The 18,270-nt window shown below is 42.5% G+C and overlaps 1 protein-coding gene across 1 annotated transcript; it reads left to right on the forward strand.

Moving 5' to 3' along the window:
• Positions 1-882: 882 nt before the first annotated feature.
• On the forward strand, positions 883-17,888 carry LOC142196849 (cytochrome P450 2K6-like). Its single transcript, XM_075266832.1, has 9 exons — positions 883-1,065; positions 1,785-1,947; positions 7,566-7,715; positions 9,275-9,435; positions 10,302-10,475; positions 13,436-13,577; positions 15,276-15,460; positions 16,380-16,521; positions 17,707-17,888. The coding sequence occupies exons 1-9, from the start codon at positions 883-885 to the stop codon at positions 17,886-17,888; spliced, it is 1,482 nt and encodes a 493-aa protein (XP_075122933.1).
• The last annotated feature ends 382 nt before the right edge of the window (positions 17,889-18,270 follow it).

Below are 18,270 nucleotides of genomic sequence, written 5' to 3' on the forward strand. Positions count from 1 at the left end.
CAATCAACGCTGGTTCTTCTCCTACCTTTAGAAGTCTTCTCTGTGCAGCTTCCCCGCGGCGTCTTCCGGCTCTTCATTCACTCTGCCAGGCATCGGGCCTGGGCAGAGCCGACTGCGCATGTCCGCTTGTAGTGCGGGCATGCGCAGTCGGCTCTGCCCAGGCCCGATGCCTGGCAGAGTGAATTCAGAGCCGGAAGACGCCGCGGGGAAGCTGCACAGAGAAGACTGCTCGGAGGATCCAGCCCGACCCTCACTCGTGGACTTGGTAAGTATAATTTGATCGAACGTTGCCTACCCCTGAAACGAGCATTTTCCCCCCATAGAAAATAATAGGGTTCGATATTCGATTCGAGTAGTCGAATATTGAGGGGCTACTCGAAACGAATATCGAACCTCGAACATTTTACTGTTTGCTCATCTCTATACCTTATGTGATGCACCTTGTTTATGGCCCTTTTTATACCTGACTTCTTTCCATGTATAAAATTCACCATGGTATTTAAAATGCCCTGGTTTGCATGTGTGTATGAATACCTATACTTATGATAGGCCAGTTTTAATAAATCTGCGCCATTGTGTATATAAATGGACAAAGGATAGTGTCATGGTGTATTGCTCAAGGTAATGTAAGAGACTTGCAGAAATTTTTCTAAGACAGGCCGGTCTATTGTACGTGTATGGCTAAAGGCAAAGTAACTTAGTGACACAAACATTCCATACAGAAGAGCGACACCATATGTATTCCAAATGTTTGAACACTATGTACTCATCAGGTAAATAAGGTAAAGGAGGAGCCAAAGCATTACAAAAGCCACCTAGTAACCAGGACTGGTCCTCTTCAGCTGCCACACTTCAGCACTGGCATCAGCTCCACTCATAACTATGGATTTTGGATTCTCTTTATCATCTTTTGTGTTGATTTTGGCTCTTCTATATATCTTGAATTTCCTAAAAAGTTGGAAACAAAGTCATGTTGAGAATTTCCCTCCCAGTCCCAGATGTTTACCGCTGATCGGGAATTTGCATCTTGTGGATTTACAGAGACCTCACCTCACTTTTCTACAGGTAAGGACACTTCTATCCAACCCTCTGGTCCAAGAGTTTTCAATGTGTGATTGGTGGAAATGTATACTTGCACTGTCTCTGTTAGGTCAACAGGTATATACTGTTCTATGGAGTCATATTTACTCCATCCAAGACCATGACGCAGAAAATCTTCTCAAAATCCTAATATTTCAAGTCTATTGACTACTATCATAACAAAGGTGGAATCGAGAAGTCACTGTGATGTGGTAGATAGCAGAGAAGACATGGGATGGGTCCACCATAAAAACACAACACTACAGAATCTGGGGACACCACCTGGTATTCCAATGCCAGGCAAAGTTATAATCTGAAGTCCTTATTGAGGCAACAAACTATGTTTTGTCTCTGGGTTCCTTTCTCCATGCAACCAGGACCTACTTTGAGCATCAGGACTTGTTTCATCTCCAAAAGTCACACACAAGAACCCTCTATATCCCAAGGTCCAAGAACTTATTTCCCCAATAAAGAAGACCTATTGGTGTAAACCCAAAGATTTCAAGGAGACTCCTTGAAAGACAGAGAAAAAAAATCCTATCTCCATTATTCAAGCCCAAACCTAGTGCTAAAAGACCCCAACTCTACTGTAGATGTCTTACTCTACTGGAACATCTAAGCAAAACAGACTAGAGATTGATGTATGATCTGGAGCAGATATACTAGGATACAGTCTTTATGATTGTTTTATTATTGTATTTAAGTTTGCAAAGAAGTATGGCCCGGTGTTTCGTGTCCAGATGGGTATGAAAACAATGGTGGTCTTAGCCGGATATGAGACTGTGAAAGAAGCTCTAGTCAATAACGCAGAAGTGTTTGGAGAAAGGGGATTACTGAAAATATTCACTAGTATGGACAAGGGAATGGGTGAGTCTTTTTGGTTTTATTATTAGCATGGAGTATTACATTTGTTGGAAAGCACCAAACACACATAAGGCAACGCAATCTGATCCAAGTAAGAGGAGTCAAAAGTTGGCATCTGGTCAAGGCTGCCAGGCTACAGATCGGGCAATCTCTACCCTCTATTCTCTGATGAATCTGTTTAGGGCCAAATGCATCGGGATAGGGATTGGTATGACCTCAGCTGTCCAGAATGCCCTTTATTGGACAACAAGGATATTTCACTGGATCATCTAATTGTCTTTTTCAGGATGACAATTGCAATTGGGTGGACTCTCCAGGTCTACCTTAAATTTCCCCAGACAGGATCACCTAGTGACCTTACGGAAATTTTGTTCATGGCATCTAGAGACAGCACAGGGACTTAAACCTATACCTCTGACAGGGTAAGGTTCCATCAGATCATTGAGATGCACTTTTTAGTGCGTTTAGGTTTGAAACACGGATTGAAGCTTGTAGCAGAGGAATCCTTTAACATCTGTGCAATGGCATAACTAGGAACGACAGGGCCCTGTGGTGAACTTTTGACATGGGGGGTCCCCAACCAACATCCGCCGAAGACCCCAATACCGTGCACACAGTATTATGCCCCACTGTGGGCACCCATGAACAATTATACTCTGGGATCTTTTTAGACCCCAGAGTATAATAATCAGAGACCGAAAGGGACACCAACATAAAAAACATTGTTACCTATCCGTGGCTCTGCTGCACTCCTCGGTGGTGTCAGCCATCTTCAATGACGTCCAGGATGTCACATTACCCGGGACGCAGGCTCGGTCATGTGACGTCAGGGAAAGTCACAGAAGTAGGCCCGAACCCTGCCCGGAGAGGTTTTTTATGGTACCTTACCTCCTCTGGACCTCTGATCATTATACTTGGGGGGGGGTGTCTGAGTATAATAATGATGTTTTTGGGGCCTGTGGCATCACTTACCGATCACTTCCAGAATCAGTAAGTAAATAGGGCCCGTTATTGGCTGGAGTAATTCCAGCCGGTAACCGCCTATTAAGAAAATTAAAAAAACCCCGCAGTGGTAGAGGCTGTCGCCGGGCCCCTAATGTCCCCGGCCCTGTGGCAGCCGCTACCCCAGTAGCTACGCCACTGCATCTGAGGATACCCTTCTTTCCTATCATATCTTACCTAGGGTCACATAGGGAGATATTAGAACAGTAAGTTGTCCTTTTCAGGGCAGTCAGGGACAGAACAGGGACTCCATATCATAAGGGTGGTCATTACGGGCTACAGGACCATAGTCCTCCCAGGCCCTACAGATCAGCTCACATTTGCCCTAAGAAACTTGAAGCCAACTGGACTAGTGGGGCATTATGACATGCAATGTAATCCTCTAGATGCCCATTATAGTACAGTTAATCTACAGAGATGTGAACAATGTATGTGAGGTCACTTCCTGAGAAGAAGAAATCATCCATGTTTTCTTATCCTGCATTACCACTCATTCTTCTGTTAAAATGAGTCAAAACTTTGGTGGTTCTTAACCTTTGAGTCTATACATTGGCCAGCACTGTTGTTTATAACATGGTTTAAGCATCTGCTATCGTAACTTGACTCCAAAATGGGCAGTCGAGGAAGCTATTTGGGCTGAAGGTGGCCATACACCTCAGGCAGTAGTTGGCTGAATGCTTGTTTACCCGTTAGCTAATTTTGTCAAAATCACGTAGACACATTCATACTTGGCTGAGAATGCATTTTTACACAGTGGAGACACAATGACAATGCTGGTACTGGGTGTTGTCATGTTCTTCTGAATATCCATCCCCTGGAGCAAGATCAAGGGTGAACTGTGACAGATGGGACCCTATTGAAGGCAACCTTTAACTTGAGTGATGGACTCAAGTTCTTCTGCAGTATACTAACATTGTATTATATTATACCAGTGATCAGGCCCCAAGGCCTAAAAATAAAAATAAGACAACTCTGCCCTTCAAAAAATGCTAGAAATATTACATATTAATAAATAGACTGGAAGGTTTTCTCAAAATTTTGGATCTTTTTTTAAAGTGTTAAAATATCATACCGAACACGTAGATTATAGCTAATGTGTCATTTTGGCTGCACAGTGAATGGCTCAAAAACAAAACTTATAATAAAATAACGCAAATGCCCTTTTTCCATAATGTCCACCATGACAGCTACACAAGAAGGTTGACCTCTGACCCTCTGTAGGGACAGGAACTGAGACTCGTTAAATACACCACTCCCACCACCAAACACCAGAGTTTCCTGTCTCTACACAGGGATGGGATGAGAGGTTCTCCTCCGTCGAGAATTTTGACCACCGTCCAGTCCTCTGTCGTAGTCCATGGGGCTATCTCACTGGACCATTAAGGACGCAGCGGTCTCGTTGTTGCCTGCCCTCGAGTTGATAAGCTTCCCCTTTCAGCAGTCCATTAAGCAGTCCATTAGGGCTAATGCAGGGGAAAGAGAGGGTGACGGCTCTGGTCCCGCACACAGGGGAAGAATGGCCGACTTGTGGGTACTGGCGCACAGTAAGTCATGTCATCGCAGGCAGGAATTTTAAAATGCCGGGCATTGAGTGAATAGGCAACATTCCTGCGAGGTATGTGGTGTATCACTGTATACTCCAGCATGTCTCTCCGTGAGTCACAGCTGTCGGTGACAGATCCCCTGGCTGCTTTTTGTAATGGGGCTGAGTGTAATTTGGGTTTCCTTTTCTCTCCATTGTTAGGTGGAGACTGAAGGTTCCCATAGGGGCAAGTATGTATCAAAAAGACACAGGAAATGTCCACTTTGTAGAAAACATCTAGCCCCTATTCTAAAGCCCTATGCTCAGGATGTACGGAGAAAGTCCTTAAGGAAGAAAAGCTGATGTTTTTGGAGGACTTAAGCTCCTTAATTAAAGAAGTAGTCCAGTCCCCCATATCTAGCTTCCTGCCCCAGTCTAGTTCTGAGCCTCCCCGGAGAAAGCCTAGGGTCCAAGTTTCCTTGGACTTGGATAATGAGGCCTTTTCCTCATACTCAGAGTCCATTGGAAAAAATTTCTCAGCTGTTGATCCTGATGATGACAGTGTTTTTTTTTTTTGCTTCAGGATGATATGTTTGGGGGCTTGAAGTCTAGAAAACAGCGGGTGTTCCCTGTTAACTAGGCTCTTAATTAGAGACGAATGGCTAGAGCCAAAAAAAGGGATTTCAGTCTCTCTGGAGGTTAAAAACCGCCTTGTGTTTCAGCCGGAAGAGTCGAAAATTTGGGATAATATCCCAGGGTGGATATTCAATTGGCTAAGGCAGTTGGGAAAACTGACCTTCCATTCGAAGACTCAGCGCAATTAAACAGAATATGGATGGACCAACTCCCTCTGAGGGAGAGAGGAAGGAAGGACCGCGCTCGCCCAAATGGAGACAACTCAAATTATATTAACACAACGCGTTTCGAGCAGGATTGCTCTTTTTCAAGTGGTCCTTCCTTCCTCTCTCCCTCCGAGGGAGTTGGTCCATCCATATTCTGTTGTTCTGGTCACTCCAACGTGGGTCCAGCTGCCGCCCTGCTTATCCTCTGTTTTTTCCATATTTTCCAGGGTTGTTGTGTCCCACACAACCCAGTCAGGTGAGCGGCCATTTTCTTTGCTCACCCAGTTGTAATACTACCTATACTACACATTGGTCTGCTCGGTGCCTCTTTCTCTTTTTGCTTCAGCGCAATTAAAGGACCCAATGGATCAAAAAACAAATGGACTCCTTAAGAAAAATTGGGAGACAGCTATTCAGAGTCTAAAGTCTAATATAGCAGCCACTTCAGTGTCTAGGACACTTTTTATCTGGATCTCACAGTTGGAGACTCATCTTAAAGGCAAAACCCCCAGAGAAGATATAATTCAGGCAGTTCCCTTATTACAATCAGCCACAGGGTTTCTAGCAGACTCTTCGGCTGAATGTATTAGATTTACAGCAAAAGAGGGGGCTTTAGCTATGGCTGGCCGCAGGTCTTTATGGTTTAAATATTGGTCAGGATGTTATCTCCAAAGTCAAATTATGTAATTTACATTTCTTGGGGGAATTTGTGTCCGAACCAGAGCTCGACCAATTCTCGAGAAAGCAGCTGACAAAAAGAAAGGGTTCAAGTCAAAAAGCCCTATTCCTTTGCCCCCCCCCCCCCAAAAAAAAAAAAAAAAAAAAAATCCCAAAGGGATAGTTATACGGGGAAAGATGGCAGATGGAGCTACCCTAAAGGAGGCAAGGGGAGGGGTTATCTCCTCAACCCAAACTCTTCTTCCTGCATTAGACCTGAGGGCAAGTTATGACGCCAGGGTCAGGGGGAGGTTAAAGGGGTTCCTGGTGCAATGGGAAAGGTAACCTCAAATCCCTGGGTTTTACATTCATAGAGTCAGGGTACAAAGTAAAATTTTTGTCAGTTCCTCCCCCCCTAGATTTCAGGTCTCTACCCAGCCTTCAGGGTTTCTACAGGAACACGTTGAAAAAAGTGGCCAGCCTATTTGGGGTGGAAACACCGGTACCTGTTGTTCAATGAGGGAGTGGACACTATTCCTCCCTTTTCCTAGTAAGGAAACAAGACAAATCTTTCAGATTGATCATAAACCTGAAATACTTGAACAGGTGGGTCCGCTATAACCACTTCAGAATGGAAACAATCAGGTCGGCCACTCCCTTGATTGCAAGAGATGCCTTGATGTGTACCTTGGACCACAAGGACGCATATTTTCATATCTTCATATCCCCATAGCAGTAGAGTCCAAGTAGTATCTAAGGTTTGTGATTCAGACCCACTCTTGAAAGCTTCTCCATTATCAATTTGTGGCTCTACCCTTTGGAATCTCTTCTACTCATTTGTGATGAGGCAAAGTCTAAGATTGGACCATAATGGAGACTGCTGTGGTCTGATCTTAGACTCCGCCTCATCACGGACGAGCCTCCAGCAGAACCAACATTGATTGGCCGAATGCTGTACTCAGTGTAGCATTCGGCCAATCAACGCTGGTCAATGCATTCCTACGAGAAAATGTCAGCTCCTGCATAACGCAAGCTGCCAGCTCTCCTGACTAGCAAAGACGAGCCTGCTACAGAACCAGCGTTGATTGGCCAAATGCTATAGCATTCGACCAATCAACGCTGGTTCTGAATCAAATCTTTACTGTGAATAGCGAGTAGTATTTGACTGAGTATTTCAAATACCATAGTATTCGATTAAATACTACTCGCTCATTTCTAGTCTGGATGTGTTTGCCGCTACTGTTCTTCTGTCCTCCTTATGCCATTATAAAGTACAATTTATCCCACTAAAAATAAGATACCTCAGATACCTTTGTGAAAGGGAAAATAACAATAATAAAGGCTTTTGGAAGGTTGGGAGTACGAAAAAAAAAAGATGGGAATACAGAACGCCATGATCTCTTATAAGTGTCTTCTAATAACAAACTACCCATCAATACAATATGGGGCATTCCTAGAACTAGGAGAGCAGGAGTCAGTGGATCTCGCTACAGACCACATTACATCATAGTGAAGAAGGAGGGATGGCAGAAAGTAATGTAATGATTGCCCATCCGCCACCTATCATACTGAAGTACTGATATGTCTTATTGTTTCAGGAGTTACTTTCTCACAAGGTGAAAACTCGAAGATTATGAGACGTTTTGCAATATCCACATTACGGGACTTTGGCATGGGAAAAAGTATCATAGAGGAGAAGATTATTGAAGAATGTTCACACTTGACTAATTATTTTGCATCTTTCAAAGGTACAGTATATTTATTCAAATTCAGTCTGTACTGTATGTATATATGTCATGTATATACTGTATGTATGCATGTATTTATGTACAAATCTGTTCTCCAGGATGTAATGAGGAAAACAGTGCCTCTGTTTGCTGCCCTCTAGGGGCAGCCCCCTTAAAATCATGCATGACTTTTTTAATAAGCCTAATAACATAATGTGGGGATTATTGCCAAACTAGTATTTCTATTCCAAAAGGAACAGATCCTCAGCTGTGGACAGCGCTGTTTCGATCTGGAGCGAAAATGTCTTGTAAATCTCCATACACCTGTGAAAGTGCACACTCTCCCTAAGGAGTGGTATTATCCCCTGATCCTGATCTATAGTCTCTCACTCTGCCAAACTAGTATCCCTACGCTGTGCTGAAGAGATCCAACAGATCGAAACAGCACTGTCCACAGCCGAGAATCTGTTTCTTTTGGAATAGAAAAACAAGTTGGGCAATAATCCCCGCATTATGTTATTAGGCTTATTAAAAAAAGGTCATGCATGATGTTAAGGGGGCTGCCCCTAGAGGGCTGCAAACAGAGGCACTGTTTTCCTAATTACATCCTGGAGAACAGATTTGCTTATTTTTCCCATAATCCCCCAGTGGAGAGAAAATGGCTTGTAAGTCTCCATACGCCTATGAAGGTGCGCAGTCCCTAAGGAGTGTTATTATACATATCCTATATATATTTATGTATGAATGTATAGTATATATGTATGTATGTCCGAGAGCAAACAATTTAGTTAGGCCAAACACACTTTTTGTATTTATCCAGTATAATTTTTTTTTTTTTCCCCCCTTACAAACCAAATAGTTATATACAATCCCTGTTTGGTCTTTTTTCTCTCAAAGTTGTACCCTAAAATTGGGTGTTACACACTATACAACACCACATCGTTCATGGATCTGGTTTTATTTTTTCATTGAGTACTTGCTGTATAAATAAAAGATGTTCAGTAATATTGGGCCTTATTTTAATACGACTAGTAAATGTCTTACCCGTTTGTACGAATGTGCAGGCAATACAACAGCTACAACGGTAACATCCCCATATTTTAGGTCCTATGCGATAGGAATGGTGGGTGGTGGGAGAAAGTGACTTTTAGCATTCAATCTCTAATGTTCCTGCTCCTTCTATAAGTGATCAGTATCTGGGTCCATGGTAAGAATACCCCAATGTTTAGAGACCATACTATGCACCATATTAGAAACCCGATCAAAGGTAGCTATTAATCTATTATATATTATAATCTGTTTCTGGAAACGCTCTACCCCCTAACCCCTTCCTCTCGCCAAAGGCATTTGTCGGTTTACCATTGATTGTTCTATAATGATATTTTACCTGCATTACAGTTAAAGTTATGTTTTGTTGAATTTTTTTGATTTGAACTATAGCTTCATAGCACTAGACCGCCTGTTTCCAGAATCAGAAGTGCTATTATTATACTATGGGCGTTGTATTCGTGTTACCTAAAGTATACGTGTAACCCTATATATGTGTGTGTGTGTGTGTCATTTCTTTGCTCTCTCTTTAGGCGAGCCATTTGAGGACTTTATGATCCTACGAGCTGCTGTGGCAAATATTATAGTGTCCATTTTAATAAGGATTCGAATGGACTATGATGATTCTCAATTCCGAAGATTGCTACACCTAGAACATGACAATGTTAGACTTTTGGCAACTCCAATGGTTTTGGTAATGTTATCAGTGTTTTTCTTATATTTATCTTCTCTATGATGAGGATGATTAGAGATGATAGGTGTAAAGGAATTGCAATAGGAGCAATTCCCCAGTAGCTGCTGGAAACCCTGGAGGAAGGGGCACAAGAGACAGTGAGTCCTGGTCTGAAACCCCCACTGTCCCTTCCTGCTTGCCGGTTCTATCCTAGGTAATAGGTGACAACTGTAACAGTCGAGCAATGACGTGTCAAAATCGATATCCAAAAGAGTAGTCTATAGGGAAAGCCAGAGGTCAAGAATCAGAATACAAGAATAAGCAGCAAGAGAAAAGCCAGCACGCACAAGGCAATAGCAAGCACCAATGTGAATGTGAGCCAAGGAGTTGATAGGTGGAGAGGCTGTCAATCACACAGCAAGACTAGAATTAATCACTTCATGAACTGAGGCAAACAAGGCACAAGACGGGTGTGGTGGAAATTCAATTACAGAACTAGAGCCATGTTCACATCATGCAATCAAAAACTCTAAGCAAGGAATGAAACTGCACATGCCCCCTGCACCACAACATGCGAGCACAGGGTGGCGCAGTGACCCAAACAGGCAGAGACGTTACAATAGGGCTGATTTTTCAGGTTTAAGATTTTCAATGAATCAGAATGAGCCAATGGTGAAGAGATTTACTAAAGCCCCCTTTGAATCTGGTTTAGGTCATCAAATACTTAGCAAAAATGAAAATAATTTTTGCTTTCAAAGATGTTATGAAATGGAACAATGTCTTGTTATGTCATCTTTTAGCAAGAGCGAGTGTGTCTTCTTAGCAGGAAAGGAAAAAAATATATTGAGTCTTAGATTTATTATTTATTTTTTTAATTGCTTGAACAGCTCTATAACATGTTCCCATTCTTTGGAATGCTTCCCGGTAGTCACAAGACAATTGTGAAAAATGTTGAGGAACTTTGTGACTTTATTACAAAAACATTCACAGAACGTCTGAAGAACTTGGATGAAAATGATCAAAGAAGTTTAATTGATGCTTTCCTCGTCAGACAAAAAGAGGTACAGTAATTTTTTGGGTGCTCTGATTCTTATATGGTGGGAAAATGTAACATGTACAGCGGCTTTAAAAGGGTGTTTCCTATTGATGACTTATCTACTTATTTTTCGGACTATAAGACGCACTTTTTTTCCCCCAAATTTTGGGGGAAAAGAAGGGTGCGTATTATAGGCCGAATGTGGCGCCTGGCACCCGCTGTACTAGAGAGGCGGAAGCCGGAAAGGGATAGACGCCGGGGCCTGAGACATCGCTGTGCTCCTCTACCCTGCATGAAGCCAGCAGCGGCAGGGGCGATGCTATTTCGCTCCTCTGTCCCCCCGCCGCTGGCTTCATACAGGGCAGGGCAGCGATGTCTCAGGCCCCGGCGTCTATCCCGTGCCGGCATCTAGTACAGCGGATGCCGGGTCAGTATCGGTGACCCCTTCTATCCCGTGCCGGCATCCGCCTCTATAGTACAGCGGATGCCGGGTCAGTATCGGTGACCCCTTCTCCCCCGGGGCCGGTCCCCACCGGCCCCGTACCTGTAAAGTTGCAGGCCGGCTCCTGCGCGGCGATATCGCAGGAGCCGACCTGTTCGGGTGACAGCCGGGAGCCTACTGAGGCTCCCGGGCCTGTCACTGCTGTATTAGTATTGCGGCTGGTCTCTATGACCAGCCGTAATACTAATAGACAGAATGTCCCATAGACGGCAATACAGTTGTATTGCCGTCTATGGGACTTGCAATCAAGTGACCGCAGGCCCAAGCCCCGGGGGGGGGGGGGGGGGGGGGGAATAAAATAGTAAAAGAAAAAAAAAAAGCTTTAAAAATATGAAATAAATAAAAGTTCTAAATCACCTCCTGTCCCTAGAATATATATATAAAAGTAGAAAATCATATATCATAAACCACCGGTTTTTTTTTTTCAATAAAAGGTGATCTAAGCAATAGATATTCCCCAAAATGGTATAACTAAAAAGTACTTCTGGCCCTGCAAAAAAAACCACTCTATGCATCCCCGTACAGCTGCAGGGTCACCTGTCAATGTGGCCTTGCAGCTGTTGCAAAACTACAACTCCCATATATTAAATATTTTACCAGTTTTTGCTTCAAAATTTTTTTTCCCTATTTTCCTCCTCTAAAACCTAGGTGTGTCTTATAGTCCAGTGCGTCTTATAGTCCGAAAAATACGGTAGGTCATAGTATCTGATCCATGGGAGTCCAACACCCGGGCCCCACAGAAAGAAGCTGTTCTGGCCTCCAGGTGCCAGAAGCTGCTACAATGGATGGAGAGCTCACGTATAATGCTCTTATTCAAGTAATAGGCGCTGAGCTTCAGTTCCTCGCTATACTATAGATGGGGCTCAGTGCCTATCACTTGACTAGAAGCAGACAACACAGGCTCCCCATCCACTGTGGAAGACTTCCATAATAGCTGATCTGTGCGGGGTCCAATTCACATCGCCATACAATTAAAGAAAAAAGAATGGACCTTCCCGTATCAAAACATTTCTGCAATGAAGATCACATTATCACTGAACACATGAACATTTTAGTTTTGAGAGGGAATTTCAGATCAAAGAGAGAACGACGCATTCATGAATGTAAATTTATGACCCTGCTAGAAATGCTGGAGTGTGGACTGAATGTGTCACAGGGTTTTATGTCTCTTTACAGAAACGTGTGAACTGATAAGGACCTGGAAGTGTTTACATTGTCTCTACCAATTACTAACAACCCCCCCCCCCTTCCTCCTGGAATTCTAACACCCTTTGTGCCTTCTCTGTGTATACATATATATATATATATATATATATATATATATATATATATATATGCATCCTTCAGAAATGTTTTAAATTTACTTTGATAAAGGAGCCGTAGTGTTCCGAAACGTCAGTAATTTGTCATCATTATGAGTTAGCCATTAAAAAGGTATCAACTACTGAAGACTATCAAGTTTTTTTGTTTTATATATATATATATATATATATATATATATATATATATATATATATAAGTTATCAGTAGAGATGAGCGAGTAGTATTCTATCGAATACCTCCCCTGCATAGTTATTGGTGTACAAAAGCAACAGGGAAGGTGGGAGGGGCATCAAATTTTTACTGCGTTTACCTGTGGTATTTGACCGATTACACCAATAACTATGCAGGGGAGGTATTCAATCGAATACTACTTGCTCATCTCTAGTCATCAGTAGAGATGAGCGAGTAGTACTCAATCGAGTAGGTGTTCGATCGAATACTACGGTATTCAAAATACTCGTACTCGATGCAGAACCAGCGTTGATTGGCAGAATGCTATACATTGCCAATCAACGCTGGTTCTTCTCTTACCTTTAGTAGTCTTCTCCCTGCGCAGCGTCCCTGCAGCGTCTTGCGGCTCTGAATTCACTCTGCCAGGCATCGGGCCTGGGCAGAGCTGACTGCGCATGTCCGCTTGTAGTGCGGGCATGCACAGTCGGCTCTGCCGAGGCCCGATGTCTAGCAGAGTGAATTCAGAGCCAGAAGAGGACGCGGGGACGCTGCGCAGGGAGAAGAATCCGGCCTGACCCTCACTCATGGACTTGGTAAGTAGAATTTGATCGAATGTTGCCTACCCCTGAAACGAGCATTTCCCCTCATAGACTATAATGGGGTTCGAAACCCGTTCGAACAGTCGAACATTGTGCGGCTGTTCGAATCGGATTCCGAACCCTGAACATTTTAGTGTTCACTCATCTCTAGTCATCAGTATAAAACTTGCAGAAGCAGCAACAAGGAGTAATCTAATGGGGCAGGGTTGTTTCTGCTACTGTTTGCTTCTTGCAAATCCCTTTCTATATTTCTGTAATAAACAGCTGTAGTGTCGTTGTATATCCAGCTCTTGTCTCTGGATTACATAAGTAACCCTAATTCAAGTTACAGTATATTGTAAGTGGATTTCGGTGCGGGTTACTCACTCAGTATACTGATTTATTTTCCAGGAAGCGGCAAACCCTCAATCGTATTTCCACAATGGAAATCTGACACGTGTTGTAAGAAACCTGTTCTCAGCAGGAATAGATACAGCGGCCACTACACTATCCTGGGGACTTCTTTTGATGGCAAAATATCCAAAAATCCAAGGTACAGATGGAGCAGAGATGATTTGATCACTTCACCATGTGTTCCTGTATGCGTCTAATGCAGTGTGAGAAGTATCCATACTTGTGTATCCCTATGAGAGCATTTCCTTCTCTGTGCCATAGGAGTCCTTAAGGCTCTTCAAGACGACCTTTCACCAACTTCACCTACTCAAACTCTTGAAAATGCCAACAATCCCACCGAACACAATGTAATAATAAAATGTCACCCTGTGACAAATCACAAGTCATAAAAAATATATGTGGATACATATGGGAGGAGGAGGGAGAATAACATATAAAGATTACATAAGTGCTGGAGCTTGGATATTGATCATTCTAGAATTCTCAGACAATAAAAGGCCAAAGCAGGAGAATAAAAAATGCTGCCAAAGATAGTCATGCTAAACATGTGCTTTCTCAGGCATGAATCCAAATCACCATCTTCATTAATGTTGGCTCAAAATATTCCAAGATGTGTGGCACGAGATGATCAGCTATTCAAAAAACATGATTTTGCAGCTCTCTATCTCTCCTAGGAGATCAAGTGGTTGTGTTGTGCCTTGCAGTTTTAAGATAAGATAAGATAATCCTTTAATAGTCTCACAATGGGGAAGTTTCAGTGATACAGTTTCATAGATGGTACAGTAGTATATAACAAGAGAGAAACACATACAAGCTCATGGCAGATAGAGAAATACTAGGAATCATAGCAACTAAAAAGAGAGAAACACAGACACACTGCAGGATCATTTAGTTCTCTGTGTGAAGTGATGTTAATAATACAACCCGACCGTGGTTGGAGGACACGAGGAGGGGGGTCACAGCATGTAGATATAACAGGCAGAAACGGTTTTGCAGAGGTGGGGGACATAGGCAGCTATCATGATAACATGTGGTAGTTCTTTGGTAGGTAGTGAGATCTCCTGCTCACAGCTGATAGTTCGGTATCTTGCATCAGCGCTATTGTTCATTAACCACAAAAAATGCCCCAAATGTCCTTCATCACAAGCCCTCCTCCTTTCTTCTTACCACTGTGTTCTACTGCCCAAAGAAGTCTGAAGCCATCCAGGTAGACAGGGTGCTGCTCTCTTGCCAAGCTTCCATACACTCATGGGGTAGGTGGGTGATGGTAGGTTCCCAGGCTGTAGCAGAGTCTCACGTGTCCACAGTAAAAGAAAGAAATACCAGTCAGCTGTAGACATCTTCACACATCAGCAATAGACTCCAGAAATCATCTCCTTGAAAGAAGAAGTCCACACTTCCATGCAGGTTTCTCCTCCATGCCGCATGGTGACCATGCTGTCCTTAGCTCCTGGGGGGATGGTAACAGGCACATGTGCACACAGGAAAACTCCAGCTGAACCAGGTCTTGAGTCTTGTCCATGCTTTAACAATAGAAACAAAAGGAAAAGAAAATACTCCACAGGGTCTTCCATTCAATTTATAGTTGCTATATAGTTAAAGTTATAGTTGCTGACATGGGCAATTTTGTATTGATTTGGTTTTATGGCAAATGGAGGTTCTTATCCAAACTGAAAGGTAACATTGGGCATATCTGTAAATACTATTATTATTCAAGCTCATGGGATATGAAGATTGATGAAGATGGTGCTTTGGATCTACCTAATGTCTCTGAGAAACATCATGAAATACTTTGGAAACATCTTGATTTTTGTTGAATTTTTCTGGTCTTTGTTAGAAAAAGTTCAAGAGGAAATTTTATCAGTCATTGGCTCTGCCCAGCCCTTATACAGCCACCGAGGACAAATGCCCTTTACAAATGCAGTAATACATGAAATCCAGAGATTCGCTGATATTGCACCTCTTAACTTGGGCCATGAAACAACCAAAGATGTGATCTTTAAGGGATATTTTCTTCCAAAAGTAAGTACCATGTATGACCTGAGCAGGTACAGTTGTGTCCTTCAGGCTGGACCAGATACGTCTATCAAAAGTAACTCTGCTAAGTACAACATGGTTTCTTGGGAAGTGTCTGCATTTCAAGGTGTTTTTTTAGCATGTTGTGATATTGTATTGATAGTGTGAACACAACAAGCAGTCTCATTGGGCTCCATTGCAGCATATGCCGGTCTCTCGTGTCCTCTTCATGCCTCTTCCCGCCTCCGGAATTAACAACACTTCTGCTTTGTTAATAGAAAATAAATTATTTCAAAACCACTTGTAGTTCGGGGGTGTAACTACCGGGGTAGCGGCTGCCACAAGTCCCGGGACATTAGAGACATTAACTCTTGCAGGTAACGGCCCTATTTAATTACTGATCCTCACTTCTGCTCATGACCGTCAGCACTTCCCCTTCTGTAGATGTGAGCAGGATCGGAGATCAGTGAGGTCGTAGACCACGAACCCCACAACCACTGCTATCATTATACTCTGAGGTCTTTTCAGATCAGAGTATAATGATTGATGGGCCAGGAGAGGAGAGGGAACATAAAAAACACTGTTACTTACATCTCCTGTGCTACGGAACTGATGGTGATGTCACAGACGTAATGTGGGCCGGCATCATTATGCGTCGCGACGCCGGCTGAAGTCAGGTGCCGTCTGGTCCTACACTGAAGAGATCTGCGGGGAGTGCACTGGAGACCAGGAGAGGTAAGTAACATTGTTTTTTATGTTTATATCCTCCCCTGGGACTCTGATTATTATACTGTGGGATGGTCCCATGTCAAATGTTTGCCTTGGGATCCCATTCCTAGTTACACCACTGTTGTAGTTAGTTGTAGTAAGATAAAGCTATGGTATATTTTTATAAATTATATATAAATTATATTGTTTTACCCAGGGAACTTATATCGTTCCATTATTGACCTCGGTATTGAGAGATAAGACTCAATTTGAGAAACCAGAAGAGTTTTATCCAAATCATTTTCTTGACTCCAAGGGAAATTTCAGGAAGAATGAAGCCTTCATGCCATTCTCTGCAGGTAGGTATATCAAAGAACTCTCATTCATATTACATATGGTTTGTTGGCACTGTAACAATTGACTACTTGTCTTTACTTACACCAGGTTCACACTAGAATTTGGCTCTTCATCGTTCAGGTCCTCATGGGGGTCTGAAAGATGGAGAGCCTGTCTGCTTAAAAGAATGGATACCCACAGGCACTTTAGAAAAGTGACCACATGAGTGAACCACATGGCGGCCATTCACAGTATGGATATTGCAACCATTTGCTTGTATAGCCCAAAGATGGGGAACCAGGAGTCTTCATCTGGGTGATGAAGGAAACATTTGATGGACATTTGGGACTGAACAAATTGTTTAGGGGCTTTTAGTAAATATTGTATTCTGATTTGGCCAACCCCTTGTATGCATATGTAATATGTATAAGGAAAATGTTTGTTTTTGTACTGTGTTAGCCAGTGGGTATGAAATATAAAAAACAAAAAACTTGAGAGTCTTCAGTAGGTGATAGCTTTTTTAATGGCTAATTCATAATGATGACAGATCAAAGCTTTCTGCTTCTTCTTCAGATATATCTAAAAACACTTTCTGAAGGCTGCATATTTATGTACAACAGGACACATAGGGATAGGATTTCAGGAGGGAGGGGGAAGAGGCTTATTAATGTATACATATAAATATAAACAATTCGCAGTTCCCAGGTTCTTTATCTTTATGGCTGTCTTAGTTCAGTGATTTTTATAGAATGACATGAACCCATGTGATGCATTCATTCCATTATCCAGAGTGTTAAATAGAGTCATGCACCTGTATTCATAAATCCGTCTCTGTTTCCTTTATTTAAAATTCCCTCTCAAAATCAAAATTTTCATGTCATTGGTGATATTATGATCTTCCTGACAGAAATGTTTTGGCACGGGAAGGTCCATTCTTTATTGTTTAATTGTATGGCGATGTGAATTAATTCTCATTCTGAGCTTCTGGCCGGTCTCTCCAACATAAAGATTTTTGGCATAAAATCTTTGGTGCACCAAATGTTCCACATTTCTGCCATTAAAAAAGGTATCACCTACTAAAGACTTGCAAGTTTTTTGTTTTTTATATGTAATTTGTACACACATCAACTATGGTTTGTAGGCTTTCACATTATAACTGTATACAATTGTTTTGTCTATGATCTGTCTTTTTTTTTTTTTTACTTTAGGTCGTAGAGCCTGTGCCGGAGAGACACTTGCAAGAATGGAGCTCTTCATCTTTTTCACAAGTCTTCTGCAGAAATTCACCTTCTCCTTCCCCCCAGGGGTCACTGAGGTGGACATGACACCTGACATTGGAATAACAAATGCACCGAAACCCCATATGATTTGTGCTTTGCCTTGCAGTTAAAAGACTGTAAATCTGTAGTCACAATAGACAATATTCAGATGTCATTCCCGTTACCTGGGTCAGGGGGAATACTAAGTCTCTTTAAGGAGAATTCCTTCGTCGGCCACATTTCAGGTGTGCAGAGTCGGACAGGTCATATATTCTTTACTGAAAAACAAACAGAAAAGCCCCAAGTGGTGAAGTATGTTAAGGTACAGATGTATAAATTCTCACCTTAACTCGCTGTGACCAGTTCACAACTACTTTGCTGGCAGTGTGCGGCTGCAAGGTCCAGACACCCAAGGGTGTTGTAGATAGATCACTATGGACAGGACAGGGATTCACCTGGAATCTTCCAAAGGACTGCGCTCCCATAGAGTAGTTCGGTCAATAGAAGGTCTTT

This window comes from Leptodactylus fuscus, chromosome 3, assembly GCF_031893055.1.
Source record: "Leptodactylus fuscus isolate aLepFus1 chromosome 3, aLepFus1.hap2, whole genome shotgun sequence".
Taxonomy (NCBI): Eukaryota; Metazoa; Chordata; class Amphibia; order Anura; family Leptodactylidae; genus Leptodactylus; species Leptodactylus fuscus.

Excerpts from the sequence above, each read along its gene's own strand:
- LOC142196849 (XM_075266832.1), top strand. The coding sequence starts at position 883 with ATGGATTTTGGATTCTCTTTATCATCTTTTGTGTTGATTTTGGCTCTT. Across the intron at positions 10,476-13,435 it reads TCCTCGTCAGACAAAAAGAG|GAAGCGGCAAACCCTCAATC; the intron begins GTACAGTAATTT and ends TTTATTTTCCAG. Across the intron at positions 16,522-17,706 it reads CTTCATGCCATTCTCTGCAG|GTCGTAGAGCCTGTGCCGGA; the intron begins GTAGGTATATCA and ends TTTTTACTTTAG.